The 24,705-nt window shown below is 54.3% G+C and overlaps 1 protein-coding gene across 1 annotated transcript in view; it reads left to right on the plus strand.

Annotated features, from left to right (window-relative positions):
* Positions 1 to 24,705, plus strand: part of SOAT1 (sterol O-acyltransferase 1) — a 32,975-nt gene extending 8,270 nt beyond the window's left edge. Inside the window, exons 3-16 of the mRNA XM_056107314.1 lie at positions 5,051 to 5,109; positions 6,761 to 6,909; positions 8,859 to 8,918; positions 12,032 to 12,139; positions 13,026 to 13,308; positions 14,234 to 14,312; positions 15,279 to 15,360; positions 15,538 to 15,583; positions 17,209 to 17,338; positions 19,348 to 19,445; positions 19,731 to 19,829; positions 20,610 to 20,745; positions 21,730 to 21,875; positions 23,176 to 24,705. Of these exons, the coding sequence (XP_055963289.1) occupies positions 5,051 to 5,109; positions 6,761 to 6,909; positions 8,859 to 8,918; positions 12,032 to 12,139; positions 13,026 to 13,308; positions 14,234 to 14,312; positions 15,279 to 15,360; positions 15,538 to 15,583; positions 17,209 to 17,338; positions 19,348 to 19,445; positions 19,731 to 19,829; positions 20,610 to 20,745; positions 21,730 to 21,875; positions 23,176 to 23,223 (1,523 nt within the window). The 3' untranslated portion in view covers positions 23,224 to 24,705. The remainder of the gene's footprint in view (positions 1 to 5,050; positions 5,110 to 6,760; positions 6,910 to 8,858; positions 8,919 to 12,031; positions 12,140 to 13,025; positions 13,309 to 14,233; positions 14,313 to 15,278; positions 15,361 to 15,537; positions 15,584 to 17,208; positions 17,339 to 19,347; positions 19,446 to 19,730; positions 19,830 to 20,609; positions 20,746 to 21,729; positions 21,876 to 23,175) is intronic.

The raw sequence follows: 24,705 nt of genomic DNA on the forward strand, positions 1-24,705 counted from the left end.
CTCCAGCCCCATGGGGTTTTTTATTTTCTCATGTCCCTTTGGGCTTGGAGCCGGTGCCCCCACAGGCCAAGTGGCCACTCCCCGGCTCTGTCCTGTGCCCGCCCCTCGCCCAGGTGGCTGCCCACAGGAACCCCTGGAGACAAGGTCTGCGTGGGGCTTTGAGAAACCAACCATCTTATCTGTTGCATCTGGCGTTTCTTCTGCAATGACATGTGTGTGGGCTTGATTGCGGCACCCCAGGTCTGGGGCACAGACGGGGGTGAAGCGCCCGGGGACACTTGGCTGTGGGTGTCCCAAGGCTTCCGCCGGGCAGAAACAGTTCTTTGGCCTTTTCCTACCGAAATTTTCACTAGAGATAACAGCAGCTGGGCTCCGGCCGAGCCTGTCTTGCGTCTATGATTCCCCCTCGAGAGTCCCTGAATTCTGCAGGAAAATAAAAACAAAGGGTCTGGCCAGAAATCATAAATGCCACCGCTGAAGTTTGGCAGGGGGGATGGGGGAATGCCAGTACAAAGGGGAGGGTGCTTGCTTTGTGCAGAGCTGAACTGGGTCCAGTACCTCACGCGACGGTCCCCAGAGCACACAGCCAGGAGTAAGCCCTGAGCACAGTCAGCTGTGGGCCACGAATCCAAACGCATGGAAAGTTCTTTATATTAAGGAAATCTGTCCTTTGAGTGGGCTGAAGTGATAGCACAGCGGTAGGGCATTTGCCTTGCACGCAGCCAACCTGGCTGACCCGAGTTCGATTCCTCTGCCTCTGTCAGGGAGCTCGGCAAGCTACCGAGAGTATCTCCCCCGCACAGCAAAGCCTGGCAAGCTCCCCGTGACGTATTCAATATGCCAGACACAGTAACAACAAATCTCACAATGGAGATGTTACTGGGCCCGCTCAAGCAAATTGATGAACAACGGGAGGACAGTGACAGTCCTTTGAGTATCATAATTACACACACACACACACAATTTGTGTCTGCATATGTTTGGTGGGGGGGGTGTCACACACCAGGTCATTTTCAGGGGTCACTCTTGGCTCTGCATGCAGTAATTATTCTTTTTTTTTTTTGCTTTTTTTGCATTTTGGGTCACAACCGGCGATGCTCAGGGGTTCCTCCTGGCTCTGCACTCAGGAATCGCTCCTGGCGGTGCTCGCGGGGATGCTGGGAATCGAACCCGGGTCAGCCACGTGCAAGGCAAACACCCTACCGACTGTGCTATCTCTCCAGCCTCTAAGCATGATAATATTTTTAAAATTAAATTTATTTGGGGAGGGGGTTCGTGGGTTCTTTATTTTTTTTTCTTTTTGGGTCACACCGGGTGATGCACAGGGATTGCTCCTGGCTCTGCACTCAGGAGTTACTCCTGGCGGTGCTCGGGGACCCTGTGGGATGCTGGGAATTGAACCTGGGTTGGCTGCGTGCAAGGCAAACGCCCTCCCTGATATGCTGCAGCCCCAGGAATAATTTTTTTCCCTGGAAATTACTTTTATTGGGGTTTGAGGGAGGGACCCTATGGGATGCCAGGGATTGAACCCAGGTCGGCCGAGTGCAAGGCAAATGCCCTCCCCGCTGGACTATCTCTCCAGCTCCTGCTTGTGAATATTTTGAACTCTGTTCTATTTTTTCACTTTGCTCCTGTGAGGCTTGGCCTGTTTCTCTTTCCACTCCCCTCAAACTGTGTTTGTTTGTTTTTTGGGGGGGCCACACCCAGTGTGCTCCAGCTGCTGCCAGCTCAGGGCTCACAGGAGGGCCTCTTGGGCGCCAGGAATGGAATCCTGGCCTGCCACGGTGCAAAGCAAGCGCCCTACCCACTGTACTACCTCTCCGGCCCCCAAAGGAATTTTTTTTTTCTTTCTTTCTTTTTGGGTCACACCTGGGGTTCCTCCTGGCTCTGCACTCAGGAATCACTCCTGGCGGTGCTCGGGGGATGCTATGGGATGCTGGGAATCGAACCCGGGTTGAACGCCCTACCCGCTGTACTAGCGCTCCCGCCCCAAGGAATGTTCTTCATCTCCTCTGGGCTTGGAGGTGACTATCATGTTTGGGGGAGGGGCAGGCTGCAGTGAAAATAAGCTTCGAGAGGGCTTCCCCCCAAAATCATTAATTAGGTTTATTTTATTTTTTTTTTTTATTTTACTGACTCTCCCGTGAGAGCAAAGCTACTCATGACTGGGTTTCAGTCATACAGTGTTCCAACACCCGTCCCTCCACCAGTGCTAATTTTTTTTTTTTTGCTTTTTTGGCCATACTGGGTGATGCTTAGGGGTTCCTGCTGGCTCTGCACTCAGGAATCACCCCTGGCAGTACTCAGGGGACCATATGGGATGCTGGGAATCGAACCCGGGTCGGCTGCATGCAAGGCAAACGCCCTCCCCGCTGTGCTATCACTCCAACCCCACCAGTGTTAATTTTTAAGCACTAGTGAACCCAGTGTCCCTCCCCCCGCCCCCAAACCACCCCCATCCCCTCCTGCCTCTTTGGCAAGTACTTCTCTCTCTCTCTCTCTCTCTCTCTCTCTCTCTCTCTCTCCCCCTCTCCCTCTCTCTCTCATTCCCTCTCTCTCTCTCTCTTTCTCATTTTAAGCGTTATGGATTGCAATACAGATGCTGAAAGGTTATGTCTGTAACTCTACCTCCTTTCAACACTCAGTTCTTGTCCAGAGTGACCCCTCCCTACTGGACTCTCCTCTTTCTTAACCACCCTCCACATACACACACACACACACACACACACACATACACACACACACACACCCTCAAAGCCAAGGGAAAGCTGGCCAGGAGGACTGGTCAATGGTTGGAAACCAATTAGGTTTTAAAATGAGCTGCTGTAGGCAGTGAGACCGGGACTTCTGGCCGACGCAGCTGCCGGGACCAATTCTGTACTTAGCACAAAGAGACAAAGAAAAGGTTTGTTAGGAGAGAACCGAAACTGGGAAACTGGAGGCCTGGCGATTATTCGTCATGGACGCTTCTTACTCCTCAGCCTGGCACTCTGGGGGGGCCTTGGGGACAGACTTCCAATGCCACAGTCCCATACCCGCCAGCCCAAGGGCCCCTGGGAGATTTTTTTTCCCCCTCCCTTCTTGTGGCTCTGAGCTGGATGTCCAGTTTCACTGTGTCTCCGCTGCTGGGCAGTTTGGAGAGAGACATCCCCACGCCTGGCTTCTTGCAGGATAATCCTGATGGTCTGCGATAACGCAGTTCCCTCAGGCTGAGGTCTGGTAAGCTTCTGAGGATAAAAGTTAAGGCATTCGAAGGCCAAGAACACAGGAGAGCAAGGCCAAGAACACAGGAGAGTGTTCGTTGATAACACGCAGATTTTAAGATTATCTGGTAAGGGGCTGGCAGGGTACTGCAGTGGGGAGGGCGCTTGCCTTGCATGCTGCCGGCCCGGGTTCGATCCCCAGCATCCCAGAGGATCCCTGAGTGCAGAGCCAGAAGTGAGTCCTGAGCACCACCAGATGTCGACCCCCTCAACAATTAAAAAAAAAAAAAGAGGGGGCTGGAGTGAGAGCACAGTGGGGAGGGCGCTGGCCTTGCACGTGGCCGACCTGGGTTCGATTCCCAGCATCCCATAGGGTCCCCCGAGCACCGCCAGGAGTAATTCCTGAGTGCAGAGCCAGGAGGAACCCCTGGGCATCGCTGGGTGTGACCCCGAAAGCCAAAAATAAATAATAAAAAATAAAATAAAAAAGGATAAAATATAAAGTAATTTTGAACATCATTTGGAGTCATCAAGGTCAGGAGGAGGAACTGAACCTGCCCCTTGGTGTTTTTCTTGCACTTTTTTTTAGACTTGACCAACATTTGGAACCCAGCCCTCAGGCTCTCTGGCCGGCTCACAGTTCTCTGAGCTGGCCTTGAGGATTGGCGTCTTGCAAAACTTCTGGAACGTTCTCACCCATGTTCAATTCCACGTGCCCCCGCCCTCCCCCTCCCCACCCAGGTCCTTCCTGATGACTCCATGCATTGGGACTTTTTTTTTTTTGGTTCTCTTTTTTGTGTCTTATTGCAGAGACACAGAATATCTCTGTCTTCTGCAAAGATGCAGCCCAAGAGGCCAATAGAGATTTGATTAATTATATTTCAGCCATAAGAATACTAATAAACCAGAGCTGGAGAGATAGCACAGCGGGTAGGGTGTTTGCCTTGCATGCGACCGACCCGGGTTCGATTCCCAGCATCCCATAGGGTCTCCCGAGCACTGCCAGGAGTGACTCCTGAGTACAGAGCCAGGAGGAAGCCCTGAGCATCGCCGGGTGGGACCCAAAAAGAAAAAAAAAGAATACTAATAAACCATTAAACATGATGGAGAAGGAGGCAGCAGGGTCCCCCAAGGGACCAGGGGCCGCTGCATGCTGGGGGCGGAGTTGTCTCTAGGGGTTAGAGCTGGGAATAGCCCCCCAGAACCCCCACTGTGTGTTTGCTGTCCCACAGTCAGAATGGGGCCATTCAGCTCCATATGGTTATAAAGGTGGTGATTATTGTGTGAACGCTTTGTGTGTGTGTGTGTTTGCTTTTTGGGTCACACCCAGCGATGCTCAGGGCTGACTCCTGGCTCTGCACTCAGGAATCACTCCTGGCGGTGCTCGGGAGACCCTAGGGGATGCTGGGGATCGAACCCGGGTCAGCCACGTGCAAGGCAAACAGCTGTACTATCGCTCTGGCCCCAGATTTTTTTTTTCCCATTTAGCATTTTTGTTTCTGGGCCCCACTCAGCAGTAGTCAGGGCTGACTCCTGACCCTGTGCTCAGGGATCACTCCCCACGGGCATCAGGAAATTAAACCTGCATCAGCTGCATTCAAGGCAAGTGCCCTAACCACTGAACCATCTCTCTGGCCCCCTGCGTTGCATTTTGATGCAGTCATTTCCTGTTGTTTCTGTCATCCAAACTTTCATCTTAAGCAGGGTGTCAGATTCTGTTGGGTGTGCTAACCTTACATCGAGTTTCTTTGGCTTCTTTCGACGTCATCATGTAGACGTTGCTCACGGGAATCTACTTGTTTCAGCTAAAAATTTGCTCTTTTTTTTCCCCCTTCCCCTTTCTTTAGGTCAGGTTGACATGAAACAGTTGATAGCGAAAAAGATGAAGTTGACTGCTGAGGCGGAGGTAAGTAAACCTCTCTTCAGAAACAAGCAACTTGACATTTAGCATAAAGAGTTTGTTTTTTAGGGGCTGGAACAATAGCACAGTGGGTAGGGCATCTGCCTTGCACGCGGCCGACCCGGGTTCGATTCCCAGCATCCCATATGGTCCCCTGAGCACTGCCAGGGATGATTCCTGAGTGCAGAGCCAGGAGGAACCCCTGAGCATCGCTGGGTGTGGCCCAAAAAAAGAAGCAAAAAAGAAAAAAAAAAGAGTTTGTTTTTTAGGGGGCTGGAGCGATCGCACAGCAGGGAGAGCATTTGCTTTGCACGCGGCCGGCCCGGGTTCGATTCCCAGCATCCCCTATGGCTCCCTGAGCACCTCCAGGAGTAATTCCTGAGTGCAGAGCCAGAAGTAACCGTTGTGCATCACTGGGTGTGACCCCCCCCCCAAAAAAAAAGAGCAAAAAAAAAAGTTTTAGGGACCAGAGCGGGCCCAGTAACGTCTCCATTGGAGACTTTGTTGTTACTGTGTCTGGCATATCGAATACTCTCGGTAGCTTGCCGGGCTCTCCGAGAGGGGCGGAGGAATCGAACTCGGGTCGGCCATGTTGGCCGCGTGTAAGGCGAACGCCCTACCCGCTGTGCTATCGCTCCAGCCCGGAGCGATAGTTCGCCTTACAAGCGGCCAACACGGCCGACCCGAGTTCGATTCCTCCGCCCCTCTCGGAGAGCCCGGCAAGCTGCCGAGAGTATTCGATATGCCAGACACAGTAACAACAAAGTCTCCAATGGAGACGTTACTGGGCCCGCTCGAGCAAATCGACGATCAACGGGAGGGCCTTTACCTTTACCTTTAGGGACCAGAGAGATAGCACAGTGGGGAGGGCGTTGGCCTGGCACGCAGCCGACCCAGGTTCGATCCCCGACATCCCCTAGAGTCCCCCGAGCACCGCCAGGAGTGATCCCTGAGTGCAGAGCCAGGAGTCAGCCCTGAGCATCGCCGGGTGGGACCCAAGCACCAACAAAAAAAGGAAAAAAGAAGAAACAGGCATTACTCCTGGCTATGCACTAAGGAATCACTCCTGGCGGGGCTTGGGAGACCGTATCGGATGTGGGGGACGGAATCTCTGTCACTGCATGCACGACAGACTTTACTGTCGCCCCAGCAAGAGCCCTCGATGTTGAAAAAGACATAAATAACCACTGTGCTCCTCTGCAGAACATTCCAGAACTCTCTGGGCCTCCAGTTTCCTTATGATCTTTTTTTATTTTTCCCCCTTTTTGGGTCCCACCCGGCGATGCTCAGGGCTGACTCCTGCCTCTGCACTCAGGAATCACTCCTGGTGGTACTCGGGGTACCCTATGGGATGCTGGGAATCGAACCCGGGTCAGCCACGTGCCAGGCCAACGCCCGCTGTCCGCTGTGCTATCGTTTCATCCCCATCCCTTTAATCTTTTTCGTTTCTGTCTTTGGGCCACACCCAGCGGTGCTCAGGGCTGACTCCTGACTCCGTGCTCAGCGATCGCTCCTGGCAGGACTCAGGGAACCCTGTGGGATGCCGGGGATCGAACCCGGGTCGGCCGCGTCCAAGGCAGGGCCCTCCCCGCTGTGCTGCTTCCCTGGGCGTCGGCTCTCAGAGCCGTGAGCTTGATTTTTGTTTCTCCGCTGCCAGGAGCTGAAGCCGTTCTTCATGAAGGAGGTCGGCAGCCACTTCGACGACTTTGTGAGCAACCTCATCGAGAAGTCGGCCTCGCTGGACAGCGGGGGCCGCGCCCTCACCACCTTCTCGGCCCTCCTAGGGGACAAGAACCACCGAGCCCAGTGAGTGTCCCTCGGGGGCCCGGCCTGGCCAGGAGCAGTGGGCCGCATGCGGGCGGGGGGCAGCTGCCTTGTTCCCTGCTCCCCACCACGCACACTCACACAGACACACACTCACACACTCATACGCACACAGTCACACACAGACTCCCACACTCACACACATGTATACACTCACACAGACACACACTCAAACACACACTCACATACTCACACACATACACACTCACACACAGACACACACTCAAACTCACACACTCACACTCTCACACACATGCACACATGCACTCACACGTACAGTCACTCACACACACACTCACACACTCACAGTCACACACACTCACATGCACACACACTCACATACATGTACACACACTCAGATACAATCTCTCACACTCACACACATAAACACTCACATACATGTACACACTCACACAGTCACACACACACTCTCACACACTCACAGTCACACTCACACTCACACACTCACATACATGTACACACACTCACATACATGTACATACACTCAGATACAATCTCACACTCACACACATAAACACTCACATACACACACTCACACAGTCACACACACTCACACTCTCACACACTCACAGTCACACACTCACACACACATACACTCACACACACACTCACATGTACACACACTCACATATATGTACACACACTCAGATACAATCTCTCACACTCACACACATATACACACTCACATACACGTACACACACTCACACAGTAACATACACTCTCACACATGTACACACACTCATACACGTACACAGTCACATACATACACACAGACACACTCAAAATCACACACACTCACTCACACACATACACAAATACACACAGTCAGTCACACACACTCTCACACTCACACACACTCACATACACGTTCACACTCACACTCACACCTACTCACACACATGCACACACTCACACTCACATACACACTCACACACGTACTCACCCTCACACTCACACACAAACTCACAAACACACTCACACACACACTCACATACTCATACTCTCACACTCACTCACACACACATAAACTCACAAACACACTCAACACACTCTCACACACATACTCACACTCAAATACACACACTCACATATCCACACAACTCTCTCCACTCACAGCTCTCTCTGCACTGGGCAAACAATCCACACTTCATCTTTCTAAGTAGATTATATAGACGCGAATTCTTTTTTTGGGGGGGTGGTTTGGGCGATGCTGAGGGGTTCCCGCTGGTCCTGCACTCAGGAATCACTCCTGGCGGTGCTCGGGGGACCCTATGGGATGCTGGGGATCGAACCCGGATCGGCAACGTGCAAGGCCAACTCCCTCCCTGCTGTGCTATTGCCCCGGCTGCAAAGATTCTTGATCTGAAACCTCGCTGTCCAGTGAAATCGAGACAGCATCCCTTACGTGCCGTCCCTGGAAGCCAGTGACCCTATTAGCTGGACCCCATAAGTGTCCTGGTTAGGAAGCCGGAGCCCAAGGCAGCTGGACACCCAGTTTTGAGTTTTGAGCTTTGAGCCCAGCCTCCAAACCCCATTTGTCACCTTGTCACGAAGCTTCCGTGTTATCTCTGTTCTCTCTGGTGCGCGGAGCCTGAGAGACAGCACAGCGCGTTAAGTCACTTGCCTTGCACATGGCCGAGCCGGGTTCGATCCCCGGCACCCCATATGGTCCAGCAGGAGGGAGCCCTGAGCCCTGTTGGGTGTGGCCCCCAAATCCACCACCCTACCCAAACAAGACAAACATCCGTGAAACCGGCTTCTCTGCATCTGATCCTGCCCCGTTAAATGTTAATCAGCGTGAAACCAAACTCCGGGCTAGCGTTTCTGAACCGCACTTCCACGCGCTTACGTTCTGTTGGGATTATTTTCATATATTTTTCATTCTGCTTCTCATTTTCCCTCTCTGCAGAGACCTTCGGGCGCCCCCGGAAAAGGGCAAGGTTTTTGTCGTCCGGAGATCGCTCCTGGAGTGAGTATCTCCTGTCCTGCTGGTCGCTCTCGTGACCAGCTCACCCGATTCTTGCCGTCTGGTCACTGACCGTTCAAGGAGCTTGTTCTGTGCTATCCACTCCTCAGTGTTACATGCCGTTTGCCCCTGTGTGTGTGTGTGTGTGTGTGTGTGTGTGTGTGTGTGTGTGTGTGTGTGTCTGTGTGTGTCTGTGTGTGTGTGTTTCTTTTTCAGAGGGAGGCATAGGAAATGAGATTGTTGCCGGTTCCCTGGCAATCCCCCAGAATTTGGGCTGTGGAATTCTGCCCTGCAAATAGCTAGAATAAAAAATTTTCTAATTGTGGAGCCCAAGCCATAGCCCAGCGGGGATGGAGCTTGCCTTGCATGTGACTGACCCGGGTTCGATCCCTGACGATGCACCATGCAGAGCTAGGAGTAAGCCCTGAGCACCACCATGAGTGGTTGAGAACCCCCCACCCCATGGGGCTGGAGCGATAGCACAGCGGGGAGGGCGTTTGCCTTGCACGCGGCCGACCCGGGTTCGACTCCCAGCATCCCATAGGGTCCCCTGAGCACCGCCAGGAGTAATTCCTGAGTGCAGAGCCAGGAGTAATCTCTGTGCATCGCCAAGTTTGACCCAAAAAGAAAAAGAAAATTTTTTTTTCTCAGAGAGAAGAAAATGCCTTGATGTCATAGAGGCAGGCTGGGGTTGAGGGGTTGGGAGGGGTGATGGGAGGAAACTGGGAATACTGGGGATGGGAAATGAGCATTGGTGGAGGGATGGGTGTTGGAACACTGTATTACTGCAACCTAATTAGGAACAGCCTTGTAAGGGTTTAACTCAGTGATTCAATAATAATAAAAAAAAATCTTAGAAATTAAAAAAAAATTTTTTTCTCTTTGAAGAGTGAGACTACTGAAAGGTATTTTTCACTCTGAATATGAATGTGTCCCCCTAAAAGAAAAATCTTATTGGGGCTGGAGCGATAGCACAGTGGGTAGGGCATTTGCCTTGCATGCGGCCGACCCGGGTTCAGTTCCCAGCATCCCATATGGTCCCCTGAGCACCGCCAGGAGTGATTCCTGAGCGTAGAGCCAGGAGGAACCCCTGTGCATCACCAGGTGTGACCCAAAAAAGGAAAAAAAAAAGAGGAGAACCCCTGCCCCCACCAAAAAAAATCAAGATTAAGGTAGCAAGAGGACAGCGGGTAACATGTTTACTTTGCACATGGCTGACCTGGGTTCTGTCCCTGGCACCCCATATTGTCCTCTGCACCCACCAGGAGTGACCCCTGAGTGCAGAGGCAGGAGTAAGCCCTGAGCACCACTGGGAGTGACCCCAAAACAAAAAATAAAAAGCTATGATTAAGTTGGGGTTTTTTTTTTTGGCTTTTTGGGTCCCACCTGGCGATGCTCAAGGCTGACTCCTGGCTCTGCACTCAGGAATCACTCCTGGCAGTGTTCGGGGGACCCTTTGGGATGCCGGGGATCGAACCCAGGTTGGCCGCATGCAAGCCAAACTCCCTCCCCGCTGTACTATTGCTCTGGCCCCTGATTAAGATTTTTGATAGAATTATACTACAAGAAAGATGAAACAAGTTTTAATTAAAAAAAAATTTTTTTTAACCAATTAAAACATTTCTTTGTTTTTTGTGTTTTTGTTTTGTTTGAGACCTATCATTGTTACTGGTATTTGACATATTGGGTACGCCACGGGGAGTTTGCCAGACTCTGCCGTGTGGGCAGGTTACATTCGGTAGCCTGCCAGGTTGTCCAGAGTAATGATGGGTCTCATTCTCCTAACCCTTGAAGAGCTTTTAATATGGCACTTTTTTAAAAATCTCAGGGCTAGGGCGAAGGAGGCGTTACTGGGGCCTGTTCGGGGCAATCGACGAACAACAGGATGGTCGTGATTGTGATTGTTTTGTTTGATTTTTGAGGGTGAGGTGGGGTCAGACCCAGGAGGGTTTCAAGGACTAGGTGATTTCAGGCATTAAGCACTGTCACTCTGTCTGCAAAGCCTGTCTCACGCAGGCCCATTATTCTTTTTTGTTTTTGCTTTTTGGGTCATACTCAGTGATGCACAGGGGTTCCTCCTGGCTCTGCACTCAGGAATTACTCCTGGCGGTGCTCGGGGGACCCTATGGGATGCTGGGAATTGAACCCGGGTTGGCCGCGTGCAAGGCAAACGCCCTCCCCGCTGTGCTATCACTCCAGCCCCTATTCTTCTTCTTTTTTTTTTTTTTAACAATAATACAGGAATACTGGGTCTGAAGCAGTAGTATAGCAGGTAGGACGTTTGCCTTGCACACAGCTGACCCAGGTTCGATTCCCAGCATCCCTTAGGGTCCCCCGAGCACCGCCAGGAGTAATCCCTGTGCATTCCTGGGTGTGACCCAAAAAAAAAATTAAAAAATAACTAACTAAATAAAAATTTTAAAAAATAATGTAGGAGTCCTGCTATTTGTTCAGCCATTGATTAAGCCGATTGAATTGGGCAGGAACTCCACATTACTTTTTATTTTAATTTTTTTAATAGGCCCATAATTCTCTGCCTTCCCACCCGCTCCGTCTCTATCTCTGCCTCTCTCTTCCTCTCCTTCTGTGTGTGTGTGTGTGTGTGTCTGTGTCTCTCCCCTTCACGGTACTTTGAAGGCCCAGAAGGTCATCCACATGTGGAGAGATAACCTGTCAGATACAAAGCCCACTTCGAGAGGCTGGAGCGATAGCACAGCGGGGAGGGCGTTGGCCTTCTACACGGCTGACCCGGGTTCGATTCCTAGCATCCCATAGGGTCTCCCGAGCACTGCCAGGAGTGATTCCTGAGTGCATGAACCAGGAGGAGCCTCTGTGCATTGCCAGGTGTGACCCAAAAAGCAAACAAAAAAAGCTCAGGCAGGATCGAGAGCAATGGTCTAAGTTCACCGACGTTGGCGGTGCTGGGGGGCACCCTCAACCTTAGAGAGACTCGCATGACGCTGTCTCATCCTTCCCATGTGATGCTCGGGCGGGCGTGGCCTTCACCTCTGTGGGAGATGCAGGTCTGGCCCTTCTTGGAACTGCACCATCCCCGATGTCGCCTTGTCCCGGGGGCGAGGGTGGTGGCTCATGGCCTGTGTTGGCTCCATCCACAGCGAGCTGCTCGAGGTGGACCACATCCGCACCATCCACCACATGTTCATCGCGCTGCTCATCCTCTTCATCCTCAGTACGCTGGTCGTGGACTACATCGACCAGGGAAGGTGAGGCAGGGGGAGGGGCGGAAGGGGCACCCGGGGGGGGCTGTGGATGGAGGGTCGCGAGGCGGACGCCCTCAGTGCGTTGGATTCTGTAGTGGAGGGTGGTTCCGTTCTGCCTTTTTTTTGGGGGGGGGGCCGGGAAGGAGTCACACCCAGTGATGCTCACGGCTGACTCCTGGCTCTGCACTCAGGAATCACTCCTGGCTGGTGCTCGGGGGACCCTAGGGGATGCTGGGAATCGAACCCAGGTTGGCCATGTGCAAGGCCAACGCGCTCCCTGCTGGACTATCACTCCACAATTTATTCATTAATTAATTTAGTTGGGGGGGGCACGGCAGGCGATGCTCCGAGGTCACTCCTGGCTCTGTGCTCAGGGGGGCTGGAAATCGAACCCAGTTCAGCCGTGTGCAAGGCCAATGCCCTCCCCGCTACGGTATCAATTCCGCCCCCCTCCTAAAGAGCTTTTTTTTAATTTTATTTTATTATTATTATTGGGCTGGAGCGATAGCACAGCGGGTAGGGCGTTCGCCTTCCACGCGGCCAACATGGCCGACCCGAGTTCGATTCCTCCGCCCCTCTCGGAGAGCCCAGCAAGCTACCGAGAGTATTCGATATGCCAGACACAGTAACAACAAAGTCTCCAATGGAGACGTTACTGGGCCCGCTCGAGCAAATTATTATTATTTTTTTGCTTTTTGGGTCCCACCCGGGGATGCTCAGGGCTGACTCCTGGCTCTGCACTCAGGAATCGCTCCTGGCGCTGCTCAGGGGACCCTAGGGGATGCCGGGGACCGAACCCGGGCCGGCCACGTGCAAGGCCAACACCCTCCCTGCTGTGCCATCGCTCCGACCCCAGGCTCTGTCTTCTGTCCCCCTGTGCCCCCCCCAGGCTGGTGCTGGACTTCAACATGCTGACCTTTGCCTTCACCATGTCCTCCGTGGCCCTGTGGACGTGGTGGGCCATGTTCCTGGGCACCCTCGTGGTCCCCTACTCCCTGCTCCACCTGTGGGCCAAGGGCTACCGGACGAGCTCCTTCCCGCGCGTCCGCTCGCTGCTCTTCGGCCTGCTCTTCATGGCCTTCCAGATCGGCGGGCTGGGCTGCGGCGTGGCCTACGTCGTCCTCCAGCACACGTCCACTCCGGGTACCCGTGGCATCATCGTCATCGAGCAGGTGCGCGGCTGGGCTAATCCAGGGCAGAGCTGGGCGGGGCTGCGTGGCAGGGGAGCAATAAGGGCAGTGGGGAGGGCGATCCCCGAGCACAGAGCCAGGAGTCAGCCCCGAGCACAGAGCCGGGAGTCAGCCCCGAGCACAGAGCCGGGAGTCAGCCCCGAGCACAGAGCCGGGAGTCAGCCCTGAGCACAGAGCTGGGAGTCAGCCCCGAGCACAGGGTCGGGAGTGAGCCCTGAGCATTGAGCCGGAAGTGAGCACTGATTACAGAGCCAGGAGTGAACCCTGAGTGAACCCTGAACACGGAGCCAGGAGTCAGCCCTGAGCACAGAGCCGAGAGTCAGCCCTGAGCACAGAATAAGGAGCCAGCCCTGAGCATAGAGCTGGGAGTGAGCCCTGAGCACAAAGTCAGGAGTAATCCCTGAGCACAGAGCCAGGAGTCAGCCCTGAGCACAGAGCCGGGAGTGAGCCCTGAGCACAGAGCCAGGAGTCAGCCCCGAGCACAGGGTCGGGAGTGAGCCCTGAGCATTGAGCCAGGAGTGAGCACTGAGCACAGAGCCAGGAGTGAACCCTGAGTGAACCCTGAACACGGAGCCAGGAGTCAGCCCTGAGCACAGAGCCGGGAGTCAGCCCCGAGCACAGAGCCGGGAGTCAGCACTGAGCACAGAGCCGGGAGTCAGACCCAAGCACAGAGCCAGGAGTCAGCCCCAAGCACAGAGCCAGGAGTCAGCCCTGAGCACAAAGCCAGGAGCCAGCCCTGAGCACTGCCAGGAGTGATTCCTAATCACTGCCAGGAGTGATCCTTGAGCACAGAGCCAGGAGTCAGCCCTGAGTATCGCCGGGTATGGCCCCAAAGCAAAAAAAAAAAAAGAAAGAAGAAGAAGAAACAACTCGCGCTGACCCTCCCCGCTCCCCCCATCTCTTGTAGATCCGGTTTGTGATGAAGGCCCACTCGCTGATCAGGGAGACAGTCCCACGAGTGCTGAATGCAGCCAAGGCGAAATCAGGTACGGAGGCCTCCGGGCCTTGGTGCACGCCAGGATGCCATCCTACTGAGTTTTACTCACCTGCTGAGGGGGGCTGGTGGGAGTGGGGGACCCAGTTAGCCCACAAGCCTCGGGCCAGGGGTGGAACCAGGGCCGGCCGCGTGCGTGGCCGGCACCGTAGCTTGTCCTGTCTCTCCCGCCCAGGGAGGCGTTTCCCGTTCTGGACACCGGGGATGGAGGGAAGGAGAGAGAGGGGAGAGAGAGAGAGAGAGAGAGAGAGAGAGAGAGAGAGAGAGAGGAGTTCAGGGTTCAAGGTGTTTGCCTGATCCCCATCACCACATGTGGTTCTCTGAACTTGGAGCCCAGAGTAAGCCCGGAGTACTAATACTATTGGGTTTCATGGCCCTCCCACCGTACACACACACACACACACACACACACACACACACACACACAGAACACACACCATCCCTTTCATAAATAAAACCAGAACAGAGGGCCGGAGCGTGAGTACAGCGGGGAGGGCGTTGGCCTTGCACACAGCCGACCCGGGTTCGATTCCCAGCGTCCCATAGGGTCCCCCGAGCACCGCCAGGAGTGATTCCTGAGTGCAGAGCTGGGACTCAGCCCTGAGCATCCCTGGGTGGGACCCAAAAAGCACTGTAGCACTGTCCTCCTGTTGTTCCTTTATTTGCTCGAGCGGGCCTAGTAACGTCTCCATGGTGAGACTTGTCGTGACTGTGTTTGGCATCTCGAAGACGCCACGGGGAGCCTGCCAGGCTCTCTGAGAGGGGCGGAGGAATCGAACCTGGGTCGGCCGGGTCGGCTGCATGCAAGGCAAACGCCCTACCCGCTGTGCTATCGCTCCAGCCCACCCAAAAAGCAAGGGGGGAAAATGGGGTCCCCCGCCCCTCTCTGAGTTCCCTCCCCGCCTTCCGTGTGAGGGGCCTGTGGTTCTCAGCCGGCTCCCCCCACCCTCCCCTGCAGACACGGTCCCGTTGCCCACCATCGGCCAGTACCTGTACTTCCTGTTCGCACCCACCCTCATCTACCGGGACAGCTACCCCAGGTAGGGACAGGCGCGCGCTGAGGGACCCTGGCGGGGCGGGACCGGCCCCCCCTTGCTGTCGCCCATCAGATCTGGCCCCCTGAGTGGAAGCCAGGCCAGCAGGGACACGCCCTGGGGTGGGGGCAGGGGTGCAGGCAGGGCCCCCCTGAGACGCCCGTCCTTGCTTCCTCTTCTCAGGACCCCGTCCATCCGCTGGGGCTACGTGGCCATGCAGTTTGTACAGGTGCGTCCTCCCTGCCCTGCCCGAGGTTGGTGGCCGGGTGGGTGGGCTCTCAGCCCTGCCTGGGCAGAAAGAGGGTCTCCTGTATGCCCCCCTGAAGGCCCACTGGCCTTCCCCACCCCAGTAGGGGAGGTTGGTCTTGCCAACAACCAAGGTGGTTTTTCATCTGTAGAAGTTCACCTAGGGGCCGGGAAGAGAGCACAGTGGGTAGCGCGCTTGTGCAGCAGGTGGCCAACCCGGGTTCAGTTCCCAGTACCCCATTGAGTCCCCTGAGTCCCACCAGGAGTGATTCCTGAGCACAGAGCCAGGAGTCAGCCCCAACTCAAAATGCTTTGGGCATTGTTCAAGTGGGTGACGGTCATTATCATCCACCTTATTTCTGCCTTCCTGTTTTTTCAATGTTTGGTGCATGCATGTGTGCGTGCCTGTGTTTGTGTGTGTGTGTGTGTGTGGGAGTGTGTGTGTAGTGCATGCCTGTGTGGTTTTCTGTGTGGTGCGTGTGTGGTTGTGTTTATGTGTTGCGTGTGTGGTTTTGTGTGTGGTGGGGGCATGTGTGGGGTGTGTGTGTGGTACACAGGTGTGTGGTTGTGTGTGTTATGTGTGGTGCACATATGTGGTTGTGTGTGGTTGTGGGGGTGTGGTTTTGTGTGAGCGGTGTGGGGGGTGTGGTGTGTGCGTGTGTGCTTTTGTGTGTGGTACATGTGTGACTTTGTGTGTGGTTTTGTGATTGTGTGTGGTGTGTGTGTGGTGCATGTGTGGGGTGTGGTGCGTGCGTGTGTGGTTTTGTGTGAGTGGGGTGTGTGGGTGTGTGTGTGGGGCGGGTGTGGTGCATGCCTGTGTGGTTTTATGTGTGGTGCGTGTGTGGTTTTGTGTGGTTCTGTTTATGTGTTGCATGTGTGGTTTTGTGTGTGGTGGGGGCATGTGTGGGGTGTGTGTGTGGTACGTGAGTGTGTGGTTGTGTGTGTGGTGCACATGTGTGGTTGTGGGGGTGTGGTTTTGTGCGTGTGTGGTTTTTGTGTGGTGGTGTGGTTTTGTGCGTGTGTGGTTTTGTGTGTGTGGTACGTGTGTGACTTTGTGGTTTTGTGAGTGGTGTGTGTGTGGTGCATGTGTGGGGTGTGGTGCGTGCGTGTCTGGTTTTGTGTGAGGGTGTATGTGTGTGGTTTTGTGTGAGTAGTGTGTGTGTACGTGTGGTTTTGTGTGTGGTTGTATGATTGTGTGTGGTATGTGTCTGGTTTTGTGTGAGTGGTGTGTGTGTGGTGCTTGTGTGGGGTGCGGTGTGTGCATGTGGTTTTGTGTGTGTGTATGTGTGTGGTTTTGTGTGAGTAGTGTGTGTACGTGTGTTTTTGTGTGTGGTTGTGTGGTTGTGTGTGGTATGTGTCTGGTTTTGTGTGAGTGGTGTGTGTGTGGTGCTTGTGTGGGGTGCGGTGTGTGCATGTGGTTTTGTGTGTGTGTATGTGTGTGGTTTTGTGTGAGTAGTGTGTGTACGTGTGTTTTTGTGTGTGGTTGTGTGGTTGTGTGTGGTATGTGTCTGGTTTTGTGTGAGTGGTGTCTGTGTGTGTGTGTGTGTGTGTGTGTGTGCGTGAGCCCCGTCCGGGCTCCCCGTCAGTGCACTCCGGGCTGCCTTGCAGGTGTTCGGCTGCTGCTTCTACGTGTACTACATCTTCGAGAGACTCTGCAGGCCGCTGTTCCGGGAAATCCGGGAGGAGCCCTTCAGCGCCCGCGTGCTGGTCCTCTGCATCTTCAACTCCATCCTGCCGGGTGAGGGCGGCGTCCCGGAGCCAAGGACCAGGTCGCTCCTGGCCTCGCTCCATCGCTTTTTTTTTGTCTTGGGGGCCACATCCGGCGATGCTCAGGGCTCACTCCTGGCGGTGCTCGGGGGACCTGATGGGATGCCGGGGACCGAACCCAGGTCAGCCGTGTGCCAGGCCAGTGCCCTCCCCGCTGTGCTATGTCGCTCCAGCCCTTAGAGGCCAGGATCAAGCAAAACCCCCGAATCATCTTTTCTTTTTCTTTTTTTCATTGTTTGGGTCTTTGGGCCCCACCCGGTGATGCTCAGGGCCCCCCCCCGGCTCTGGACTCGGGGATCACTCCTGGCGGTGCTCGCGGGGATGGAGGTGCCGAGGATCCAAGCTGGGTCTGCCTGCGTGTGTGTCTCCTCGCTGTGTGTCCCTCCAGGCCCAAATCCCCATCTCATGAGGACGTCTGTCCTGTAACATCTCCTGTCTGCCTCTACCTCCCCTTTTCCGCTTTCCTTCCGCTCTACCCTCAGTCTCTCTTCCTCTGTCCCCAAAATTCTGTTGATGATCCTCCCTGCCTTACTTATATCGGACCCTCCAGAGTTGGACAGTGTTACCCCCTCACTGACCTTCCCAACTTCACATTTCCAGCGTGCCAGAATCTTTCTACTGGGGCCAGAGCGATAGCACAGTGGGGAGGGTATTGGCCTTGCATGTGGCCAACCGGGGTTCGATCCCCGGCATCCCGTAGGGACCACTGAGCACCACCAAGAGTGATTCCTGAGTTCAGAGCCAGGAGTCAGCCCTGAGCGTCGCCGGGTGGTACCCAAAAAGCAAACAAAGAATCCGTTACCTACTCTCAGCACGCATCTCCCATCCCGAGCGATCCCTCCAACCATCACTGACTCAGTGACCCCTTCTCAATCCCAGCTGCCTTCTCCCCCAGCTCATGACGCAGGCTGCCAACTGTGTTTTAAAACAGGTTTAAAACAGCTGCCTTAGAGGAACACACGGGCGTCAGGTTTGAAAGGAGACCGGCCTCTGGGCCAAAATTTCACCTGCATATCTGGTCAGGGATATAGCTCAGCGGGTAGGGCGTTTGCCTTGTACACGGCCGGCCCGGGTTCGATTCCTCCACCCCTCTCAGAGAGCCCGGCAAGCTACCGAGAGTATCTCACCTGCAGGGCAAAGCCTGACAAGCTACCCCTGACGTATTCGATGTGCCAAACACAGTAACAACAAGTCTCACAATGGAGACGTTACTGGGCCCGCTCGAGCAAATTGAAGAACAACGGGAGGACAGTGACAGTGACAGATAAAAGACCTGAGAGACTAGACGGGTGGGGGGGGAGGTGCATGTGATCCCTAAGCACTGCCGGATGTGACCAAAAAAAAAAAAGGCGGGGGTTAAAAAGAAAAGAACCCCTGGGGTCAGAGCAATAGGAACGTGGTGGACCCGGGTTCGATCCCCGGCATCCCCTAGGGTCCCCCAAGCACCGCCAGGAGTGATTCCTGAGTGCAGAGCCAGGAGTCAGCCCTGAGCATCGCCGGGTGGGACCCCAAAACAAAACAAAAACACAAACAAAAAGTAAATGAGTGGGGCTTGGAGCAATAGCACAGCAGGGAGGGCGTTTGCCTGGCAGGTGGCCGACCTGGGTTCTATCCCCGGCATCCCATAGGGTCCCCCAGAGCACCACCAGGAGTGATCCCTGAGAGTGTAGAGCCAGGAGTCAGCCCTGAGCATCGCTGGGTGGGACCCAAAAAGCCAAAATAATAATAATAATAATAATAGAGTCACAGAATTAGACAGTTCAGCAGGGAGGCATTGGCCTTGCATGCAGCCGACCCGGGTTCGATCCCCGGCATCCCTAGGGTCCCCCGAGCACCGCCAGGAGTGATCCCTGAGCGCAGAGCCAGGAGCGACTCCTGAGCACTGCCGGGTGTGGTCCGCCCCAAAACAAAACACACCCAGAAGCACCGCTGGGCAGTGCCCATGCCCAGCGGTCAGCTGAGCCCCCGTTGCCCCCACAGCTGCCCTGATGCTCTTCCTCACCTTCTTCGCCGTTCTACACTGCTGGCTCAACGCCTTTGCTGAGATGCTGCGTTTTGGGGACCGCATGTTCTACAGGGTAAGGCTTGTTCCCGCCGACCCACCCTCACAGGCTTGGTGGCTTATCTTCGAGTTCTGGTCCCTGCCGCCTGGCCCCCGGTGAATGCGGGCCCCTCTGACGGTCGGCACTTTCTTGGGGGATGTAGGCGTTCAGGGGGCACCCGGAGACTGGGTCAACTCTGAGGGCAGCACCTGAGATCATGCGTTGGGCGCATCCTCTGGGAATATTGAGGGTATGCTGTGGGGGGCCGTGGGGGGCCATGGGTCGCCATGGGTGTCACCAGGTCTGTCTTTCCCCCCGCAGGATTGGTGGAACTCCACGTCGTACGCCAACTACTACCGGACGTGGAACGTGGTGGTCCATGACTGGCTTTATTACTACGCGTATAAGGACTTCCTCTGGGTATGGGCGGCCGCGCACGTCGGGAGAGTCGGCTCCTTCCCAGAAAGGGTTAACCCGTGCCCACCGCCCCCCACACTGTGAGGACAGGCTGCGTCCGTCTGTCCTGCCTAGGCGCTGCCTGACCAGCCGTGATGCATTTTCTGGCGGGGACTGAGAACACAGGAGGGCGTTTATTTATTTGCACAAGCAGAAATGTTTTCTCGCTCTCTGGGATCTCTCGGCCAGCAAATGGTCTTGCCTGGGACTTTTCTGTTCTTTTGCGGCTTGTCCTTGACTTGTGTTTTGTTTTGGGTCACAGCTGGTGATGCTCAGGGCTGACTCCCGGCTCTGCACTCAGGAATTACTCCTGGCGGTGCTCGGGGGACCCTGTGGGATGCTGGGAATCGAACCTGGGTCGACCACGTGCAAGGCAAACGCCCTCCCCGCTGTGCTATTGACCCTAATTATTTATTCATTCATTTATTTATTTATTTATTTATTTGGGGGCCACACCCAGTGATGCTCAGGGGTTCCTCCTGGCTCTACACTCAGGGATCACTCCTGGCGGTGCTCAGGGGACCCTATAGGATGCTGGGGATCGAACCCAGGTCGGCCGCGTGCAAGGAAAACGCCCTCCCCACCGTGCTATTGCTCCAGCACCAATTTTTTTTCATTCTCTGCTCGGGATTTTCACACCTTTGGGACAGTCCCGGGAGTAGCCTACGGGACGGGTGGGACATGTGTCAGACGCTCTCCCTCTCTGAAGCCGCGTGTTTCTTTCTGCCCCTCCCCCCGCCGTAGTTTTTCTCGAAGAAATTCAAGGCGGCCGCGATGCTGTCTGTGTTCGCCGTCTCGGCGGTGGTGCATGAGTACGCCATGGCGATCATCCTCAACTTCTTCTATCCTGTCCTCTTCGTGCTCTTCATGTTCTTCGGAAGTAAGTAACTGGGCATCCGTTTTGGTTTTTTGGCTGCCCTGACCAGCCGACGCTCTGTGAGCAGCAGGGCAGTGGTTGACGGGAGCGTCCGTCACTAACGGACCAAGTGACCATTCGGGTCTGGTGTTGATCCTGAGCTCAGCCCCTGGGTGTAGCTCGTCATATCCACCTCTGTACACCAGGGTGGGGAACTGAACTCAATTTTTTGTTTATTTTTTGTTTGGGGGCCACATCCGGCGATGCTCAGAGCTGCCTCCTGGCTCTGCACTCAGGGAATCATTCCTTGCGGGTTCAGAGGACCCTATGGGACAATGGACATCAAACTCATGCCAGCTGCGTGCAAGATAAGCCCTTGCCCCGCTGTACTAGGCTTCCGGCCCCTAAATGCGCCACTTGAAGTGGCCGGAGCGATAGCACAGCAGGGAGGGCATTTGCCTTGCACATGGTTGACCCGGGTTCGATCCCTGGCATCCCAAAGGGTCCCCCAAGCCCTTCTAGGAGTGATTCCTGAGTGCAGAGCCAGGAGTCGGCCCTGAGTCTCACCGGGTATGGCCCTAAAACTGACCTATATTATGATTTGGCATGAAATCAATCTACCACCAGCCTCCTCGTTTGGAAACGGCCGGTTTTAGCCCCTCAGACACTCATCCCTTTGGGGTGGGGGTGGGTGCTGAGACCAGTTCCAGGGTGAAGGATTCCAGGAAATCCTCCCCTCCCCCCCAACCCCAATCTCCCTTCCCTAAGGGCAGAAAGGAAGTGCCCTTTTTGCACCCAAGGTGTGTACGTGTGTGTCTGTGTGTCTGTGTGTTTGTGTTTGTGTGTGTGTGTGTCTCCCTCCAGTGGTCTAGAGGGCCAGTGCTGGCCCCCTTTGCTCCCTGGAGGCCTTGATGCCCCCCATCCTTAGCTGGCCTCTGAGCCCCCGCGGGTCATCTCCTGCAGGACTCTGTGTCCATCTCTGCTGTCTCTCACCCTGCCCCCCCACAGTGGCCTTCAACTTCATCTTCCACGACCGCTGGAAGCGACCCATCTGGAACATCATGGTGTGGACCTCGCTCTTCGCTGGCCATGGCATCCTGCTGTGCCTCTACTCCCAGGAGTGGCACGCACGTCAGCACTGCCCCCTGAAGAACGTGAGTCGGGGGCCGGAGCAACAGCACAGTGGGGAGGGCACTGGCCTGGCACGCGGCCAACCTGGGTTCGATCCCCGGCATCCCATCAGGTCCCCCGAGCACCTCCAGGAGTGATTCCTGCGTGCGCAGCCAGGAGTCAGCCCTGAACATCGCCAGGTGGGACCCAAAAAGCAATCAATCAATCAGTCAATCAATTAAGAGTGATGAACCAGGGACCTGGGCAATAGCACAGCAGGGAGGGCGTTGGCCTTGCACATGGCTGACCCAGGTTCGATCCCCGGCATCCCATAGAGTCCCCCGAGCACTGCCAGGAGTGATTCCTGAGTGCAGAGCTGGGAGGAACCCCTGAGCATCGCCGGGTAGGACCCAAAAAGCAAAAAGCAAAAAAAAAAAGTGGGAGGTGGAGAAAGTGGGTGGTGTCTCCCTGCATGGGTGGAACCACCCAGTGCCTCAAAAGTTTCATTTAGGGGAGCCGGAGTGATAGGATAGGAGGGAGGGCACTTGCTCTGCACGCAGCCCAGCCGGGTTTGAACCACAGCATTTCAGAGGGTCCCAGGAGCGAGTCCTGAGAGCACAGAGCCAGGAGTAACCGCAGCTGGGTGTGAGCCCCAAACCAAAAAAAGATAAAAAAAAAAATTAGTGGCTAGAGCGATAGTCCAGCAGGGAGGGCATTTATTTGCCTGGCATGTGGTTGAACCGGGTTCGATCCTGGGCATCCCATGGGGTCCCCCAAGCACTGCCAGGAGTGATTCCTGAGTGCATGAGCCAGGAGTCAGCCCTGACCATTGCCAGATGTGGCCCCAAAAACAAAAAAAAAAAATAAATTTAAAAAAAAATTAAAAATTAAGGGGCCAGAGTGATAGTACAGAAGATAGGGCATTTGCCTTGCATGTGGCCGACCCGGGTTTGATCCCCGGCATCCCATATAACCCCCCCGAGCACCACCAGGAGTAATTCCTGAGTGCAGAGCCAGGAGGAACCCCTGAACGTTGCTGGGTGTGACCCAAAAAGCAAAAATTAAAAAAAAATTTTTTTTAATTTAAAATATTAAAATAAAACAAAAAAATTGAAAAGTTAAATGTTAAAAAAAATAATAAATAAATAAACATAGTCATGAGTTTCCACTTAAAGCTTTTCTAAAGAGACCCTAACCCGGCGGGTCCTTTTCTTCTCCACGCCTGAGTCCCTCAGAACTTCAGGGTTTAGGAGATGCTGGGGGGGGGCGGGGGGTGACTTGCCCTGCCCCCCCCCCCCCCACACACACACACATTCTCATTCTGTCTTTTCCTCTTCCCCACAGCCCACATTTCTCGACTACATCCAGCCGCGCTCCTGGACGTGTAGCTAGCTTCGTGTTCTAGACGCCGGCCCCGGGCATCCGTGACTCAATGATGGGCTTGTGTTTGTTCCAGCTGAGCCTAATCCCCCTGGCTCTCCGTGCTCCCGGGCCCCTGGCTGAGGACCCTCTCGCACACTTGTCGACACAGTGCCTCCTGGCGGCGGGAGCCCTTACACCGAGCATAGGTGGGACTGAGCGCATCTCCATGCCCTGGGGGCGAGCATCCTTCTTCTCGGCCACCGAGTCAGCGAAACGCTCTGGGCAAGTCTCTTATTCGCAGCGTTGGACTGTGCTGATTCAGCTTTGCTCTTGGGGGAAGAAGTTGATGGAGAGTCTTGACTTTTCCTTGCGGAACCAGAAAAAAATCAAGAGACTTTTCCTCCCCCCGCCAGAAGATAATCTTTGTTACACGTACCAACTCTCATGGCTTTTCTTTTTCGTCTTCTTCTTCAAATTGCAGTCCTTACTCGATTTTTTTTTTAACCTTGTTTTCATTCTGTGATAGAGAGCTCATGATTTGTGAAAAGAAAGTAAGAGCTTTCACCTGGGTTTTGAGGGATTCTTGCATTCGTAATACTTATCGAACGAGGAGCAAGACATACGGAAGAAAACAACCCAGAAGTAGCACAAGACAAAGCACATATATATATTTCCAGGGTCAGGGAGGTGGGTCTGGCTTAGAACATCATGCCTTGGGCTGGAGAGATAGCAAAGCGGGTAGGGCGTTTGCCTTGCACGCGGCCGACCCGGGTTCGATCCCCGGCTTTCCATATGGTCCCCCGAGCATCACCAGGAGTAATTCCTGAGTTCAAAAGCCAGGAGTCAGCCCTGAGCATTGCTGGGTGTGACCCAAGAAGAGGAAGAAAGAAAGAAAGAAAGAAAGAAAGAAAGAAAGAAAGAAAGAAAGTCATGCCTAACATCTCTGAGGCCCTGGGTTCAATTCCTGACTACTGAAAAAATAATCCCTTTATAATTTCAAATTATGGGGAAGTGCTATACCCGGTGGTGCTTGCTCCTGGCTTGGTGCTCAGTGTATGTGGGGCTGAGGATTTGAACCCAGATCAGCAGAATACAAGACAAGTGCCTTAAGCTCAGTATTATGTCTCCCATGGTAGTTCTTTAAAAATTAGTTGTTGGGAGAGCTTTTGCCTTGCACGTGGCCGTCCCGGGTTCGATCCCCCCGGCATCCCATAGGGTCCCCCCACCACCAGGAGTGATTCCTGAGTGCAGAGCCAGGGGTAACCCCTGAGCGTAGCTGGGTATGGACCAAAAAAACAAAAAAAACAAATTAAAATGGACTGCAAGGTCAGTTATGTGGTCTGTGGAAAATGACTTTGTTTCAATTGGAACATGTGAAAGGTTCAGACATACCCTTTGCAGTTTTCTCGTTGTCTGTTACTGTGTCACTGACTTGAATCGTTTTACTTGTAAGTCTGTAGCCTAAGTATTAATCATCTCCATGGATATTAAAGGGATTTTTTTTTTCTTAAG

The sequence above is a fragment of the Sorex fumeus genome, unplaced genomic scaffold (genome assembly GCF_029834395.1).
Source record: "Sorex fumeus unplaced genomic scaffold, SorFum_2.1 ptg000161l, whole genome shotgun sequence".
NCBI classification, from domain to species: Eukaryota; Metazoa; Chordata; class Mammalia; order Eulipotyphla; family Soricidae; genus Sorex; species Sorex fumeus.